This window comes from Simochromis diagramma, unplaced genomic scaffold (genome assembly GCF_900408965.1).
Source record: "Simochromis diagramma unplaced genomic scaffold, fSimDia1.1 OVJJ01000150.1, whole genome shotgun sequence".
Lineage (NCBI taxonomy): Eukaryota > Metazoa > Chordata > Actinopteri > Cichliformes > Cichlidae > Simochromis > Simochromis diagramma.
Window position 1 is genome coordinate 2013268 of NW_024387083.1, and position 17615 is coordinate 2030882.

A 17615-nucleotide genomic window follows, 5' to 3' on the forward strand; every position below is an offset into this window, starting at 1 on the left:
TTATAAATGCAGAAAAGTACAAATAGAGTTTGAGCCACCCTACAATACTGTAAAGTGGAAAGTGTCAGAACTGGACAAAATCGAGCACAGGACTTGTCAGATTATGAAGAGACAAAGTCAGTATTAATCTAAATGTCACCTCATACCTCTCAGACACAGGTGATCATCTTTTAACTAACTTTGTGCTGATTAACAGCTGCTGAGAACAATTTGTGTCCAGGTACTTATGAACCCCACTAATATGGGTGCTGTGTACTTGAAAGGGGCAAATTACAGCACAGTTCTCCTTATAGCAATATAAGCTTAATCTACTGAAAAAAGATAGACAGATGATGATGATATAAACCCACTTAAATTAAAGAAAGTGAAGATAAAACAACAAAAATTATAGTAGTTTAAATACTGTTTCTGCACTAAATAGGAGGCTAATGCTAGTCCCTGGCTAGCTTAAATTAGCATGTCAGTCCCAGCACCAGGCCAGGAAATTGTTGGCAGATATCCTCCCCAAAATGACTTCAAAAAAAGTCACATAACTTTTTAATTAGTAAGTAATGAGCTTTAGAGGAACTGGTGGTAGATTTTGTTACCTTTGGATAGAGCCAGCCTAGCTAACCGTCTACTTTTTTGCTTGAAACTAAGCTAACTCTTGCTTCCAAGTTACATATTTACTCTGTTCATATGCCTTATTGGTATATAGGAAGAAATTCAAAGTCTTATCTGGGTTCTTATTTACTTTTGTTAATGTGCCAGTGTTTCTGTTTACATGGTAACAAGTACACCAGGACTCGCCAGTCTTTTTGTAATTTACTGCTGATAGGATCACTCATTTTTTCCATGTTCCAGAAGAGCAGCTCACCGCTCACTGCGGATTCTGATCATATCCTCCCCATCTCATCGCAGAAGGCTTCCTCTTCCTCCTCCTCCTCTCAGTGGTCTTCTTCTTTGGCTGTCAGCCTGGTGCGTCCACTGAGCCACGAGGTCAGCCAGGGCTCTTCCAAGACTGCAGAGGAAGAAACTGGTACCAACTTCCAGGGTGCTCCCATCAGGGCTGGTCGCAGCAGTCCCAGTCTCTCGCGGCTCGGCAGCGGCCACACGCTTCAAGCACAGGTGGCGCGCAGTGAGCTCAATGTCCGCCTGCCTAGAGGTACGTGAGGATAGAGCATATGTCTTGGCTCTCAATCACATAGGTGCATACATATACAAGGTATTATATATTCTCAAAAAATCAGTTGTTAATACTGGCATTAACAAGCCCTTGACAGGCGAAATTACCCTAATTTTTCCCTTTTTTCAGTCAATGTTTAACCATTTTACACTATATTGTTAAGGAAATATTACAATGTTATACATCTTTTAGGTTTAGGCAGAAAACTGAACCCCTTTTGACTTTAAATGACTGAATTGCCTCTAAGCTATACTGACATTGAAGCATTTTGGTGCAGCTCTACTTTGCACCAACCTCCTTTGTTACCTCCTCCTCTTGCTCAGGTTTTGAGCGTCGGCCGTTGAAGCATCCATCTTGCCCGGACGGGACAGAGAGGGATAGCGGCCCTCCTAAGCCCCCACGCACAGGCACCGTCCCCGCCCTGGTGCCCAAACCACCCTCCTACCCGCTGGTCAAAGTGGTGGGCAAGTTCTACACCCTGAAGTGCCGGTATATGAAACTTGTGTCTTGGGATATAGCTTTCCAGGACCCAGGAAAAACCGTTCAGGGCTCTTAGCATTAGAAATTTGGAGACTATAGCATTAATAGGACTGTCTGCCTATGTTTTAAATAGTCTGTTAATCCCCCAAGCAGCAATCCCTGTTCCCACGCCCTGTCGAGCAGTACTCCACTTTTAGTTGCTAATGCACTATATTGAGAAGAGCGAACCATTTGGGATTTTCAGGGAACATGAATGAGTGCTTAAGTTCTGATATAGCTGCAGCACAAGTGGCAGAATGGGCCGCCCCTGAGAGACAGAGAATCTGGCTTAGCGGCATCGGATTGTGTTTTATCTCTTTGTGTTAGAGCATAAGTAGTTGCATTCATTTTACTGGCTATCGGTAACGCCGTAAGTGATAATTTCCAGCCTAAAAAGTGTGTTTTTGTTCATCAGATTCTGTGAGGTCGAGTTCCACGGTCCACTGTCGGTGCAGGAGGACTGGATCAGACACCTCCAGCAGCACATTCTCAAGATGAACTACAACAAGCCCGCTGCTGCCAAAGCAACAGCCACCGAACCACCTGCCCTAGCTGACGATCCTGTGCCGGTCCAGGCCTCTGTCCCAGCCTCCACCTCTACCTCCAGAACCACCTCTACCGCACCGGCTCTCACTTCCACCTCAAACAGCAACACGACTCCCAAGAGCCTCTCCCCCTCGCCCGTGGCCGAGTGCGCTCCTGCCATCACTGCCACAGAGATAGTTCAAGTCTCAGAGGAGCAGCCAACTCTAACTCCAACTCCTATTCCTCTCCCCACCCAGACAGCGTAAGCTCACATTCATCACCTGTACTCATTTTATTTCTTCCAGTTTCTACTTGTTCACCCGTTTCTGTCCTTTGGCCTTCACAAAGTGGTGTTTAGGAGGAGCATTCTCCCTCCCAAAGAGCCCTCTGAGCCCCAAGCACCTTTTGAAGCAGCTTTCTAGACTGTTACTAAGTCCCGTTGCCATGAGAACGAAGCTCCACTGGCTTATCTGCACACCAGGGATGGGTGATTACGGGAAATGTCCAAGGTTATAAGGAGAGATGGACTAATGTTTGTGTTTGCCTTGTTTATATTGAATGTTCAGATGTGGATCGTTACTGTACCTCTCTCATTCACTGGGCGATTTAGGGTTTAATATAACCCTTTATTAAACTTTAACACCTTGTCTACTACAACCTTCCCTCCAATCTTCTACTTATGAACAGCGCATTAAAAGAACTGTGAGATTTTGACCATTGCTACCAGGATGTTGGTAGCTTTGACTGACTGAGATTAAGCGACAGTTCTAATCATGCTAGTCTTGCGGTTCAGACTTTAAACATGTGATAACACTTAGTGTTAATAAAGGCACTTTTAATGTGGACACTCGGCACTTAATGATATAATTTGAATAGGTTAATATGATATAGGGATGCACCGATATATGGGCCTAACACTGATATTAGTCGATATTGGCCTCATTGAACGATATCTGCTCATTGGCAAATAAGATGGGACTTACAGGAATCGGTGGCCTGTTGTGATTAAAGGGACACAGCATGGGAAATCCAGACTAAAGTCACAAAATTTTTTAATTAAAAATTCAAACGGTGCCTGATCTTTGAAATATTGTGGCTTGAATTGACCACAGGTAAAAGATGGAAAACATTGCCAGCATCACCTAGGAGGCAAATTTTTCTGGTTGACTGGCTCAGCTGTGGGGTTTTCCCCCAAGTGCAATTTATTTTCAGTTTATCCATCAGAAAATGTTCAATAAACTAAATTTTTAGGCATAGTTTGAATAAATATTCCAGACAGTAAAGTTAAGGTAACAAAGATTGGAAATATTGAAAAGTCAATTAATAAATATTTCTTTGTTCTCCTAGAACGGGGGTCTGCAGCCATTACTGTCAAGAGAGACGGCTTTGAGCAATTTTTGTTCAAACCTATTTGAGGATTTTAATGAAACCTAAATTAAAAATGAAAGACATGAGTGAAGTATAAATTAGCATATCAACCTTACTAGTAGGGTAAATAATTAAAATCTTTATCATGTGTGAGGTACCGGTGATCATCCTTACTTTAACTTTGCACTACAGTAATTCCATGTGTTGCAACATTTATAAAAATTTTAGAACTACAGTGAAAATTGATTACTATGATTTTGGATTGCCAACAAAATGAAATAATTATTAAGCACTGGAAAAAAATTCAGTTAGCATGTGTTTACTTGAAATTAGACATAAAGCTATGCAGGCCACTGCTAGCGTTTTTGCAAATGAATTGCATTAGAAACCTTTTTGATAATAAAGTAACATCAACCAAACAGCTTTAAAATTAGTACAAGTAAAAATCCCCATTTTAAATTTAATGTTGACTAAAATCTAGTTTAGTAGGAGGCAGTGCTCCTTTTTTCCCCCTTCAGCTACAATCAACCATCTGATCTACAAACAATCACATTGATATCCGCTAATAAATACAAAATTTAAACTTGAGCTCACTGATATCAGCCAGTTGAGCCTATCTATATTGTCTTTTATAACAACCAGTAAATGAAAATTAAACTAACGATGAGGTGGGAGAAACACCCTTCATGTTATGAATGTTATGAGTGTTGCACAGTTTGGCCACCAGAGGGCACTCTGCAACTTCACTTTTGGCTACAATGTATAGAATGCCACAAAAACAACAACCAGCTGATGCGATGAGTCGGGCAGGGCAAAGAAATAATTGCACATAACAAATGTTAGACAAATCTGCGTATGTTTCGTGCGTCTGAAAGCACAAAAATATTCGAGTTTTTAAAGCACCAAATATCAGTACCGGTGTCAGTCTTAAAAATCCTGTATTGTTCATGTGTCAAATTTAAAAAATGTGTCATAGGAAGTGAGCAAAAGAACCACAGGTTTGCAACCCCTGTCCAAGAACAACAAAAACATAAACAAAATTAGATAAATTGTTACCTGTAAGGTCCCGGAGTCAGTGCATCCCTAATGCGGATTGACAAAGACACATTCCGACTGACTGAAGGAACAAAAAGTGGAAGCACACCCAAAAAGGGAAACTCTTTACTCTATGAAGTAATACTCTCCCCAAAATATATGTTTCGCTTGAATGTAGCTTAAAGCACCTGTCAAAACCTTAAACGCACACATTCATACTCAAATCAAACACAGGCCCTGTACTACAAATCAGGTAACAGTTTTATCTTTCACGATGTTACCACTCCACAGCCTGCTGTTTTCAACAGATAGGGCTGCAGTTGCTTTTTAATCTTGGAGACGTGAGGCCACAGTGTTCAAGGTTACACATCTCCATTCACAGTGTTGCCATTTTCTACCTGCCTTTTTCAATGTAACCCAAATTATTTATTTATTATGTTGCTTCTGAATGTGGTAAGCTAGGTCATTTAAAAGCTAGAGTATAACTTAGGAATGTTTTTGAAAATAGGCCGGCGGTGCGCTTTTATGCCAGCGCGTTCGTTTGTATGTCGGTGTACATACAGAGCAAATGTGCATTTGTTTCCCCATTTTAAAAGAGAAAGAGAGAGAGACAGACGTAAATGCGCTCGATACAAAGACACCTCATTAAGGTCAAAACAAACTAAATGTGGGAGCCTGTCTGGACTTACATGCATCCATCGTCTTGTTAGGATGTGCCAAAGAGCCTGTTTACTTCCCTGTCTTGCCTCTGTAAAAGCTGTTTACATTGGACCTGATGGTGGAGGAAACTCTGCACAGCTACCGGGTTCCCCCAGGGCCCCCCACGCAGAACAATGGACTGAACCAACGGTGGATCCCCCAGTTTTAAAGACTCTGGCTGCTGAAGCGGCTTCTCGTTTCCGTGGGGGTTAGATTTTTCCAATTAAACGTGAACACAAGCCAAACTTGATTACAAAGCAGGGCTCTGGAGAACCGTCAGCCCTCAGTCCAAATGCAGAAACGCAGTCAGCCTCGGCCTCCTGAGGATCGGAGGTCTGTAGTCTCTCTCATATCAACCTTGAACCGAAGCAGTAACTCAAAGGGTCCATGTAGGCGGGCAACCTTTTAGAGTTTGTTCCAGTGTTGCCCATGCTTGAAACATGACTGTTTGATCCAAACGATACCCTTAACCCTTTTATGGAGTATAGATGCATACTATATACAGTAACTACATGTACTTAAGAAACTGTTGATGCTAGTAGAGCCGTCTGCAGTTCTATTAGCGAGGTAGTTTAAAAATTAAGTGATCTTAATTCCTCTATTGTGATTTGATTTCAACATTTGATGCTATGTATTTTTTATTGCTCTGTGCATTTCTGTATTTGCAGTCCTGCAAGGTGAATCTTAGAGTATTTTTTATTTTATCTGTTAGTCTCTCCAAGCTGAAACTTTTGGTGCTGGCGAGTGCGTTGTAGGTCGGGAGCTGGTTGAGTGACTGAACGCGAGGAAGACCTTTTAATATGATTGTCACGTCCTGGTATCAAAAGGACTCTAATAAGCGGGCCTTAAAGGGGACCATTTTGCAAGGTGAGATATAATTCTTCCTGTCTGCATTCACAGAGTAATAGACACTGTTGCCTCCTGCAGGTTTGTGGCTGCACTGCTGCGTGAGGTGTGAATTGGAGACCGGTGCATTATTAGTTCCCTTTTAAGATCACCCGATTAAGCCTCAGCTGGTGTAACTGGCTGTTTTGTGTGCGCGCGTGTGTGCGTGTGTGTGAGTGTGTGTGTGTGTGTGTGTGTGAGTGTTAATAAAAAAAGATAGATGACGATGTTAACTGAGAAGAAAAAGATGCAGTCAAGAAAAGAACTGTACTAGTACACGAAGGGTTAAGTTTTAAGTAAATCAACTCCAGAACAAACAATAAATGTGATTTCAGTTTCAGACACCGAATCTTTGTCTTTATTGTTATGTTGTTGCGTCACATGGCGGTGATGTTTGACGGCTGTGTCAAAAGCCTTTGGTTAATTGTTTTATCAAACCGCTAGGGGGAGCTAGAATACAAGCTCCAGTTTGCATTCATTTCAAGCAGGTTTGGGAAATCGAGTAAAGTGAAAAGGGGAAGCGGACACATTTGTGCATGCTCTAATTTCTCCATCATACATGGGACCGATGTTAATAAAAAGAAAAACGCTATAACACAATATAATGAAAACTATCCACTTCTTCAGATTAATGTCAACACATGACATACGACGTGTGTTGTTCCTCAAAAAAAAAAAAAAACTAAACCAAAAATGCAAAAGCAGCGTGTAAAAAGCTCCTGATCCAGCTGCCTGTACAATCAGCTTTAGCAGTGAGAAGTTGAAGTAGTTGTTTTCTGTATGACTTTATGAGTCTCTCACATCACAGTGAAGGAATTTTCTTTATGGGTTTGCAGGAATTCATTTATTAATAGCTGTCTTAAGATCCCGCTCAGGTCGACTTTGACTGGACCATTGCAGCACTAAGCTTCTTTTCTTTTTCAGCCACTTTATTGTAGATTTGCTGCTGTGCTCAGGATCAGTTTCCTGTTCCATGACTTTGTTTCAGCCCAGTTTTAGCTGTTATTTGACTCCAGATTACTTTGGTGTACCGAGAAGTTCATGCTGGACTCGTTGACTGCAAGATGCCCAGGTCCTGTGGGTGCAAAACAAACCCAAATCATCACCCCTTCACCCCCTTTGTGTTTGTTCAGATGCTGCTTTGCCAACCTAAACCATGTTCTTTTTAGGAAGAAGAGACTTTCTACTGGTATCCCTTCCAGACAAGCCATCCTTTTTGAGTGTTTTTCTTTTCTTTTTACTCTCATGAACTTTTAACATGCTAACTAAGGCCCGCAGAGTCTGAGATGTAGGTCTTGGGTTATTTGCAGATTCTCTAGGCATTGCATGGTATGACCTCGGGGTGAATTCACAGGGATGTGCTTTTCAAGGAAGATTGAGTCTTTGATTTTATTTATTTTCTGCTGTGTTTCACTTGCATTTATTTGAAAGACTGAGTATAAACACAAAAAAAAATATTTTATTTTATGTGCTGGAATGTGCAGAAAATTGGTTTAAATGTTAAACAAATTTCTTCCAGTCAGAGAATGTTGCATATAATTAAAGTTTTGCTTGATGCATAAAGTTAAAAGATTAAAACTAATAAAACAAGTTTTAAAAAGAGACTTTTCCATTTGATTACATTTTGTATGATGGATTATGCAGAAAAAGAAGAATTGGGCTGAAAGATCTATCGCTTTATCACCTATTCAGGTTGTAAATCGTGTTTTTAAAAAGTAACTAAATACTTTTGAAAATAAGTAATCAGTAAAGTAACGGGATTATTTTTTTTTTGGGAAGTAATCAGTAATTAGTTCCTGATTACTTTTTTCAAATAACTTAACCAACACTGACGATGACACAGTGTAATATGTCGTGTTGTTGTTCACCGAGGTTGCACCTAACTCATTTTAGACCTGCTAAGGACCAGATTGTTTTTATGTCCTGATACTTACAATCTTAGAACTGATAGAGGTGGCACTCTGACTGTGTGCTGTGTGAAAAGGTTTACCTGCACTCAGCTTCACAGTTCCTGTAGCTCTGCGGAGCACTTAATAGCACGTTAGCATCTTTTATCCAGTAGCAACAAAAACAATGTAGCAACGAGCTGTTGAACAAAGCAGAGCACTCAGCAGCTAAAGGAGAGAGAATATTGGACTTTTATTTCCCAAGTGATAAACATGCCTCTAAATGAACGCCAAGCATCCGTCTCCCAAATACATAGCCACATCAGAGAGCTTTGCAGATCGGGTTTTCCATGTACATGGTGAGTTGATCTAGGAGTCTAAATACAGCCCTGTTAATGCTTGTTTATTTTTGACATAGCAACTAACATTTATTTCTTTCACTCTTTTTTTGAAAACCCTGTTTTGGGTCTTCACCAGTGTGAGAGAAACAGTTTATCCTTTCAGCTACACCAAACTCTAGCTGCTGACTCAGTCAGTCTGTGGTTTGATGCTGAAGAAGTAGCAGTAAATAGAGCAATTTTACAGATAATAGCTTCCTGCTGCAGGTAAAACAAGACATTGAGAACAGTGAGAGTGACTCAAAAGAGACTCTAAAAATCTATACTGGAGTTGATGGAAGGTAGAGAACTGAGTAACAATTCTTCCTGTGTTTGTCAGTAGAAGCAATGCTTTTCAAATACAAGTAAAAATGCAATCCAAGCTTAAGACAAAACTGTTGCTTGAAGACGTGGATCCAGGAGTAGATGTCCTGGGTGTCCGGTCACAAGACGGTTCATTAATGTCTGTCACTCAAGTTCATTTACCTCTTCACTGAGAGAAAACGGTCACTGTTCATGAATACAGTTACTCTGAGTCCTGTTATTCTGTGATGAAACATTTCTATCTTGATGGAAATGATCTCCTCCAGGATGACCGTGTCTCCATTCAGAGGGCACTGCGTGTTTTGAGGAGTATGAAAATGATGTGAATCATCTGGTATCTACCCCGGTGAAGACTGAGGAAGAGTTTTGTCACCCATCTATACACAACCTGTTCAAACACCCCCTCCCCAAAAAAACGACAAATCCTTCACAGGATACTTTTTCAGATGCCTGGATCATTAGGAGAGTGCTGCGTATTTATACTCCTACAACATGTGCTCAGCAGCTAGATGCTGATTTATTCTGCTGTTGCTTGAGATATTGGGTCATGTGTTAGTTAAAATCCCTGTGAAGGCATCCATTGTGTGCTGATCAAGTCAGAAAGTGGAAAAATATAACATGTATGAGATCATTCTGGAGTACTCATCATTAATTAACATCATTGATTTCACTTCAAGACATGAATGTGGCTAACAAACATCGATCCAGGAAGCACAAAACATTTAGTCCGTGTCCTGCAGGGTCATTTGTCTCCTCCTGCAGCTTATTGGCAAACATTCGTAGCCCTTGAAAATGTACCAAAAATGTACAAGAAATGTACAAAAACACCCTCCTCGGGTGTTTTTGTACATTTTATTTTAAATTTGGTGATCGTTTTGGCTGTACTACAGCTGGTGGCATGACGTTTTGAGGGAATCTTTTTAGCAAAATGTTTGTTTTTTACTCTTACACTCTTACACCCCCCTCCTCACCCCACACAAAAGAGGATTTCACACCACCTCCTCCCACCACAACTCTTCATATTCATGAAGCAGATGTGAGGAAGCAGTTTAAGAACCTGAATGCTCGGAAAGCTCCCGGCCCAGACGGCGTGTCTCCTGCCACCCTCAGACACTGTGCAAACGAGCTGGCCCCAGTGTTTTCTGGCATTTTCAACTCTTCACTGCAGGCATGTCATGTGCCTGCCTGCTTCAAGTCCTCTACCATAATCCCTGTCCCCAAGAAACCTAGGATCACTGGACTAAATGACTACAGACCCGTGGCTCTGACATCTGTGGTCATGAAGTCATTTGAGCGCCTAGTTCTCTCCCATCTCAAGACCCTCACGGCCCCCCCTCCTGGATCCCCTACAGTTTGCATATAGAGCCAACAGGTCTGTAGACGACGCCATCAACATGGCCCTACACTTCATCCTTCAGCATCTGGACTCCCCAGGAACCTACGCCAGGATCCTGTTTGTGGACTTCAGCTCTGCCTTCAACACCATCCTTCCAGACCATCTCCGAGACAAGCTTTCCCAGATGAATGTGCCTGATCCCATCTGCCGGTGGATCACTGACTTCCTGACGGACAGGAAGCAGCATGTGAGGCTGGGAAAGAATGTCTCGGACTCCCGGACCATCAGCACCGGCTCCCCTCAGGGCTGTGTTCTTTCTCCTCTGCTCTTCTCCCTGTACACCAACTGCTGCACCTCCACCCACCAGTCTGTCAAGCTAATCAAGTTTGCAGATGACACCACCGTTATTGGGCTCATCTCGGACGGGGATGAGTCTGCCTACAGGAGGGAGGTTGAACGTCTGGTGTCCTGGTGCAGCCACAACAACCTGGTGCTGAATGCCCAGAAGACAGTGGAGATTATTGTGGACTTCAGGAAGCACACAGCCCCACTCCCCCCCATCATCCTGACTGACACCCCCATCACCTCTGTGGACTCATTCCGCTTCCTGGGTACCACCATCACCCAGGACCTGAAGTGGGAGCCCACCATCACCTCCGTCATCAAGAAAGCCCAGCAGAGGATGTACTTCCTGAGGCAGCTGAAGAAATTCAACCTGCCAACACGGACGATGATGCAGTTCTACACTGCTATCATCGAGTCCATCCTCACCTCCTCCATCACCGTGTGGTACGCTGGAGCCACTATCAGGGACAAACAGAGACTGCAGCGTGTTGTGCGCTCTGCTGAGAAGGTGATTGGGTGCAGACTCCCATCCCTGCAGGACCTGTACACCTCCAGGACATTGCGGCGTGCAGCTCGGATCTCAGCTGACCCTTCTCACCCTGGACACAGTCTGTTTGACCTGCTCCCCTCAGGCAGGAGGCTCCGGTCCATTCGCACCAGAACCTCTCGCCATAAGAACAGTTTCTTCCCCTCTGCTGTTGGACACATGAACAATAACCATATGGCTGTCCCCACCACTAACACATGACCCTACGCTGTGTCACTGCATCATTCCATGTTTGGCACTGATCACCACCTGCACTAATGTATATATCTTTCTACGTATCACTTTTATTCTTATTCTTATTTTTATATCTTTATGACACTATGTTTGCACTGAAGCACCGCAGCAATTTCCTAATGTTGTAAACCTGCTCAACATTTGGCAATAAACCCCTTTCTGATTCTGATTCTGATTCTGATTACATGTTATCCATACTCTGATGATGTATTTGGCAACCTTTGTGTTCAAAAATGTACACGCATAAAATCTGTCATAAAATCCTCATACAAGAATATTTTTTTCGGCTTTTTTTTTCATAAACCACTTAATCAACTCAAGCCCTTATCAAAATGATCAAAAATTATATCATTTTCACAATTTTAACTCTTTAAATGCCAGTATCTCTCCAGGTACTGCTTCCTCTCATAGTCCACAGTCCACGTCCCTTTATTTTCCAATGAAACCACTTTTTTAATCTCTTTGTCTTTGCAGTTTAAAACTATGTATTCTGTAAGTCAGTATTTCATTTCGAAGGAAACTAGTGATATCTGACATTTCTACTGTTTTCCAACAGATTGAAACCTTGCTCACATTGCAGGCCAATGCATGAAATGCTTGTACTTTTTGTATTTTTCTGTGTGTGTGTGTGTGAGTGAGAGAGTGTGTGAGTTTGTAAACATTTTGATAGTTGAAAAAGTCATCTTGTAGGGATGAGTTTGAAGAGGTGCTTCTGCCTCTGCTGTCCTCAAAAACAAACATTCAAAAAATACAGAGATTATTTAGCAAATTCTGACTCCAGAGGATGAGCCACAGTGCACCCATGTTGTTCTCTCTATCTGCAGCCGAGCAGATTATTTAAAACATGTATTAACCTTTATAGGTTACCGATAGTGTCCGTAATTGGTAAATGACGTTTTTTTTTTCTTTTTTAGAAAAAGAAGTCCAGATGTGCCAATTTTATTCTGGAACTTGAAAGCAGCTTAAATTTGTGGCTCTGTGTGAAGCAGGTCTCAAAACCTCACGTGGCCATGCGACATGATCTGTGCGTATCAGGCGGTTCGTCCACACGTATAGGTTTTGTGAGCGAGCGAGAAGTTAGAGAAGTGACATGGAGTTTTAGACATTTGTATGCACAGAAAGGTAAAATGAGTTGTGAGTTGAACTTATAATAAATTGTGTGTAAATGGTGAGTATTTATTCAAGTTTGGATGTACGCATTTGTAAAATACTTTTAAGAGTGCTCAGATTGCTTCGTATTTGTGTGTCATTCAATCACTCTTGGAGCCTCTGATGGTCACAGGGCTCCATAATATAACAGGCAAAAATACAATAATTTCATTTATTGACCTACAATGTGAACAAGGTTTAATCTGATGGAAAACAGTAGAAATGTCAGATATCACTAGTTTTCTTCAAAATGAAATACTGACTATACAGAATAGTTTCATACTGCAAAGGCAGAGATTAAAAAATGTTCCTTGGAAGTGAAAGGGGCGTTTTTGGCCATGAAGGTGTCGAGAGTATCTGATACTGCACAAAAAAAATTCCAATCAAATCAGTTTTGTTGCTAATCTTTGATATGTCCAAGACTCTAATCACTGCCAATGCTCCATCTCTGTACTATTTATTATATGGGAAAGAATTCGTTCTTTGTAGTTTTTTTTTTTTAATAATTCAAAATTCAATGTTTAAACTGGCATTTAAAGAGTTAAAATTGTGAAAATGATATAATTTTTGATCATTTTGATAAGGGCTTGAGTTGATTAAGTGGTTTATGAAAAAAAAAGCAGAACAAAATGTATGAGGATTTTATGAGATTTTATGCGTGTTCATTTTTGTCCACAAAGGTTGCCAAATGCATCAACAGAGTAATAATAATAATAATAATGGATTGGATTTATATAGCGCTTTTCAAGGCACCCAAAGTGCTTTACAATACCACTATTCATTCACTCTCACATTCATACACTGGTGGAAGCAGCTACAGTTGTAGCCACAGGTGCCCTGGGGCAGACTGACAGAAGCGAGGCTGCCATATCGCGCCATCGGCCCCTCTGGCCAACACCAGTAGGGTAAAGTGTCTTGCCCAAGGACACAACGACTAGGACAGAGAGCCCGGGGATCGAACCGGCGATCTTCCGGTTACAGATGCGATTCCCAACCCCCTGAGCCACGGTCGCCCCAGTATGGATAAGATGTAAGAGTAAAAGGAGGAGGGGCTACGAATGTTTGCCAATAAGCTCCAGGAGGAGACAAATGACCCTGCAGGACAGACACGGACTAAATGTTTTGTGCTTCCTGGATCGATGTTTGTTAGCCACATTCATGTCTTGAAGTGAAATCAATGATGTTAATTAATGATGAGTACTCCAGAATGATCTCATACACATTATATTTTTCCACTTTCTGACTTGATCAGCACACAATGGATGCCTTCACAGGGATTTTAACTAACACATGACCCAATATCTCAAGCAACAGCAGAATAAATCAGCATCTAGCTGCTGAGCACATGTTGTAGGAGTATAAATACGCAGCACTCTCCTAATGATCCAGGCATCTGAAAAAGTATCCTGTGAAGGATTTGTCGTTTTTTTGGGGAGGGGGTATTTGAACAGGTTGTGTATAGATGGGTGACAGAACTCTTCCTCAGTCTTCACCGGGGTAGATACCAGATGATTCACATCATTTTCATACTCCTCAAAACATGGGATGACCCTCTGAATGGAGACACGGTCATCCTGGAGGAGATCATTTCCATCAAGATAGAAATGTTTCATCACAGAATAACAGGACTCAGAGTAACTGTGTTCATGAACAGTGACCGTTTTCTCTCAGTGAAGAGGTAAATGAACTTGAGTGACCGGACACCCAGGACATCTTCTCCTGGATCCACGTCTTCAAGCAAAAGCAATTATTCTGATCAGTGATGAGGTTGATGAGTTTGCTCTCACTTGCATTACATGAAGAGACAAGCAGTAAACTCAAATCTCTTTTATTATTCATTTATTTATTGTTTTAAACTTATGTAACACAAGTGTACCGCATTTATACACACACACTTTGTCAAAGCAGGTTTGTATAGATTTTACAGCGTGGGCAGATGATTCCAGTGAATGAAAATATCCTGGGACCAGAAGTGCTTTTTCCCCCCTCTGTTTTATTTGGAAAAGCTGCTCCCACATCCATCCAAGAGGACCAAAGTGTCCTGTGACGTTCCTGTGAACATCTGTGTGTGGATCACATTGTTTTTATCCTCTTCAGTGATGGGAAATTCACTGTGAGATGAGACGACTCCAAGAGGCCACACAGCAGGTTGCGGTTGCAAACTGTCTAAGGTAATTTGATAGAGTTTTAATAACAAAATCCAAAGGTCACTGATGAATTTATGTGTTTCTCATCTCTCCTCCAAACTGCACTTAACCTGTCTGCGGTTTGGATTCAGGAACTGCCAAACTGGTCCCAGCCCCTTTGGACTCCTTTTATGGTCTGCTTCCTGGGGGATTGTGCCACGTATGTTGGGAAGATGGGGGAGTATTGCCTGATATTTGGAGAATGTTTTGATTTTAAGCAGCGTGAGAGCAGGGTTATTCTCCATATAATAAATATACTCGCCCACTGTTAAATTACAGTTGGCTTTTGAGTTTTTGATTAAAGGGCGCTATAAATACATTTGCAGTTAACTGCTTTTCCTGGAAGGCCAGGAAAAATTGATAGCTTTGATATATTGTTGAATTCTACCTATCTAACTGATGGAAGTAATTACTCTGATTAAGTTGTGATTACTGGTTATGATTACTTTTCCTGCCTGCATGTTCCCAGAATTTTCTCTCTCTCTTCAGCTTCTCTCTCTTAATCGACATAATTAAGTAAGTTCTAGCAGTTGATCTCAGTGCTAGTCTACATCAGCTGATGACTGCTTTCACATCAATACAGTAACTGCTGACCCTGCAAGCTGCTTAGCAACCCACCTCCATCAGCATCAGTTCAGACTGTGATGAAGAATAAAGGTGGTCACACCAAATATTGACTTTCAAGGTTGTTAGCATTGTTTTTGTGGCTTATATGCTGTATTTCCATGAATGCTTGCACATTTCAGAGAATCACTGATCCTATTTCACATTTTCCTAGCACAAAAACAAAATGAAATGGCTCGCGATTCTTTCCCAGCGCTGTATGTTTTCATAAAAAGCTTTCACAGCCTGATGTTTGCATCAACTTTTCCTAGAGCTGTCCAGAGTAAATTCCATCAGAGAAAAGAAAGGATCAAGTCCTTTAAGAACAAATATTGTTAACAGTTTTATTTATGTTTGAATAAAAAAAAGAGGCTCAATTGACAGTAATTATGTGTTGGATTGGATCTACAAAGAGAAATATTTCACCATGACTAGTGCAGATGCAAATGTTACTCTCTGACTGCCGGCCAGTACACAAACACCTTGCGCACATGAGACGCTGCGGTCTGAATCCAAATAAAAAACAAGACTGCCATGTAAGAAAAGTTACACAACACCAAATAAACTCTGGCGCTTTGTCACCGAGGCACAGATGGTAATTGTTACAGATGACTTTTCTATATTGTAAATAATTCCCTTTGGATTCAGTTCATTAAGAGCACACGTCATAATTTCAACCGTGATGTGTCAAAAAAGGAATGTGAAAATCCGTTTCTGTTAAAAAAGCATTTATCTTTCGGTATCTGACTGTACTGTAAACATTTAGAAATAGCACCAAGCTAACGCATAAACAACTCGATCCCTGAGCAGCAGCGCAAATCTTTTTTGGAGCGAAATCTCTGCGGCCTTAATTCAGTGAGGTCATCGCAGTTGACTGCGGTCATTTTGTTATGGAAAAAACAGAAAGAAAGAAACTCGAACCAAAACAGGGGTTCAGATGAAAGCAGGAGAGGTCCTTGAAGTTTTTATCAGAAGATGCTCTGTTGGTAAAACCAAAGTGATGATCTTTTGATGAACTCCAGCTTTGTGCCCTTGGCAAGAGTCGCCACATTTAACAAGTCGCTGCAGCTGTTCTAATTCCTTTATCGCACATCAGACAGGAAACAGGGATTATCATTCTTTTTACTTTGCATGTGCAAAGTCAGTATTAGATATCTGACTTCTAAAAAGCTAAAAATCAAGCAAATTTCTTTATGATTGGATCGTGGACCTGAATGTACAGGAAATTTGGAGTTTGGATTTTGAGAAAGAGAACCATTGCCCCTTTGAGAGTGCAAAAAGCCCTTTAGTGCTGCAGCGCTTAATCATCCATTAAACCTGTGCTATATGCAGACAGTGGAGCCATTCTGAAAGGGAAAAATACTTTACACGTGCTGCAGAATACAGGAAAACAAAAGTCAACATATAAGTGGGGCTTTCAAGTCTTATTGCATGAACTTTAAAAATAAATGCAAGATTTATGCTGAGAAGCTGATGCTATGAGGCCCACCAGTGAAGAGGCTCTTTTAATTTTAGCACCTACCAAGTTATTGGTAGATGGAAGAAACTGATGCAGCTGTTGTGAGCAGTGGTTCAGTGTGACTCGGAGGAAGATAAACAGTCATCGCACTCATCTTCCTGATTAGAAAGCTATTACCTTGAAGAGGTCAGACCGGAAAAGCTCTTAAAACAGACAGTTTGCATGGAAACCAGCACTCAGAACTCATCAGAGTTTTGTAAGCAAAATGATTATTACCAAAGGAAATAGCAGTTCCAGTTTGACTTGGAAATGACGAAGGAAACTCAGTAATTAAGAAGAAAGGAATGAAACAAAGGAAATCTGGGAAAGGAAAGATCTACCAAACTCTAACAATACAAAGAGATGTAAACAAAGGAAGAGAAAGAAGAAATGCATCGGTACTAAAAGAACTGTTGCGTTCAAGAACACTCTGAATAAATCTCATTGCATAACTGTGAATAAAGCAGGGAAAGCCTACGTCATGACAACAAAGGAGCTACGAGTCACTGAGAATGCGCTGTTTATGAAAATGCCAACTAAACAGCACTGAAAATGATGTTGGCATCGTAAAACAGGAAAAAAAAAAAAGATTGGTCTGCTGTGAGCGTAAGGGACAGTTTCAGTTTTGATTTTTCATGTTTTTAATTAGTTTGTTATTTAGCACCAAAGAGATCAACAGAGAGGATCCAGAAGTAGAAACTGTCTTCATATTTTACACAGGGATTTTGATTATGAGCCATAATGTTGTAATCATGCAAAGCAGCCTGGAATGCCGCATTGTTTCATATCAATGATTAGAATATATTTTACTACACAAACGCAGCACTTGTTGGCTTAATTCAAGACTTAAAACTCTCTATTTAAGTACTATTTGAAATGTCAGTGACGCTGTGTTACTGCGTTACTAAACCGGGATTTTGTTTGTGAGAGTGTC

The 17615-nt window shown here is 41.1% G+C and overlaps 1 protein-coding gene across 3 annotated transcripts in view; it reads left to right on the top strand.

The window, feature by feature from the left end:
* si:ch211-194b1.1 (protein Wiz) overlaps positions 1-6536 on the top strand; it is a 33573-nt gene extending 27037 nt beyond the window's left edge. For 2 of the 3 annotated variants that reach the window (XM_040045737.1, XM_040045738.1), the window contains exons 15-18: positions 844-1144; positions 1489-1654; positions 2100-2471; positions 2558-6536. In XM_040045737.1, the coding sequence (XP_039901671.1) occupies positions 844-1144; positions 1489-1654; positions 2100-2471; positions 2558-2567 (849 nt within the window). In that variant the 3' untranslated portion in view covers positions 2568-6536. The remainder of the gene's footprint in view (positions 1-843; positions 1145-1488; positions 1655-2099; positions 2472-2557) is intronic. The other variant, XM_040045739.1, reaches the window with a different exon arrangement.
* Positions 6537-17615: the final 11079 nt, after the last annotated feature.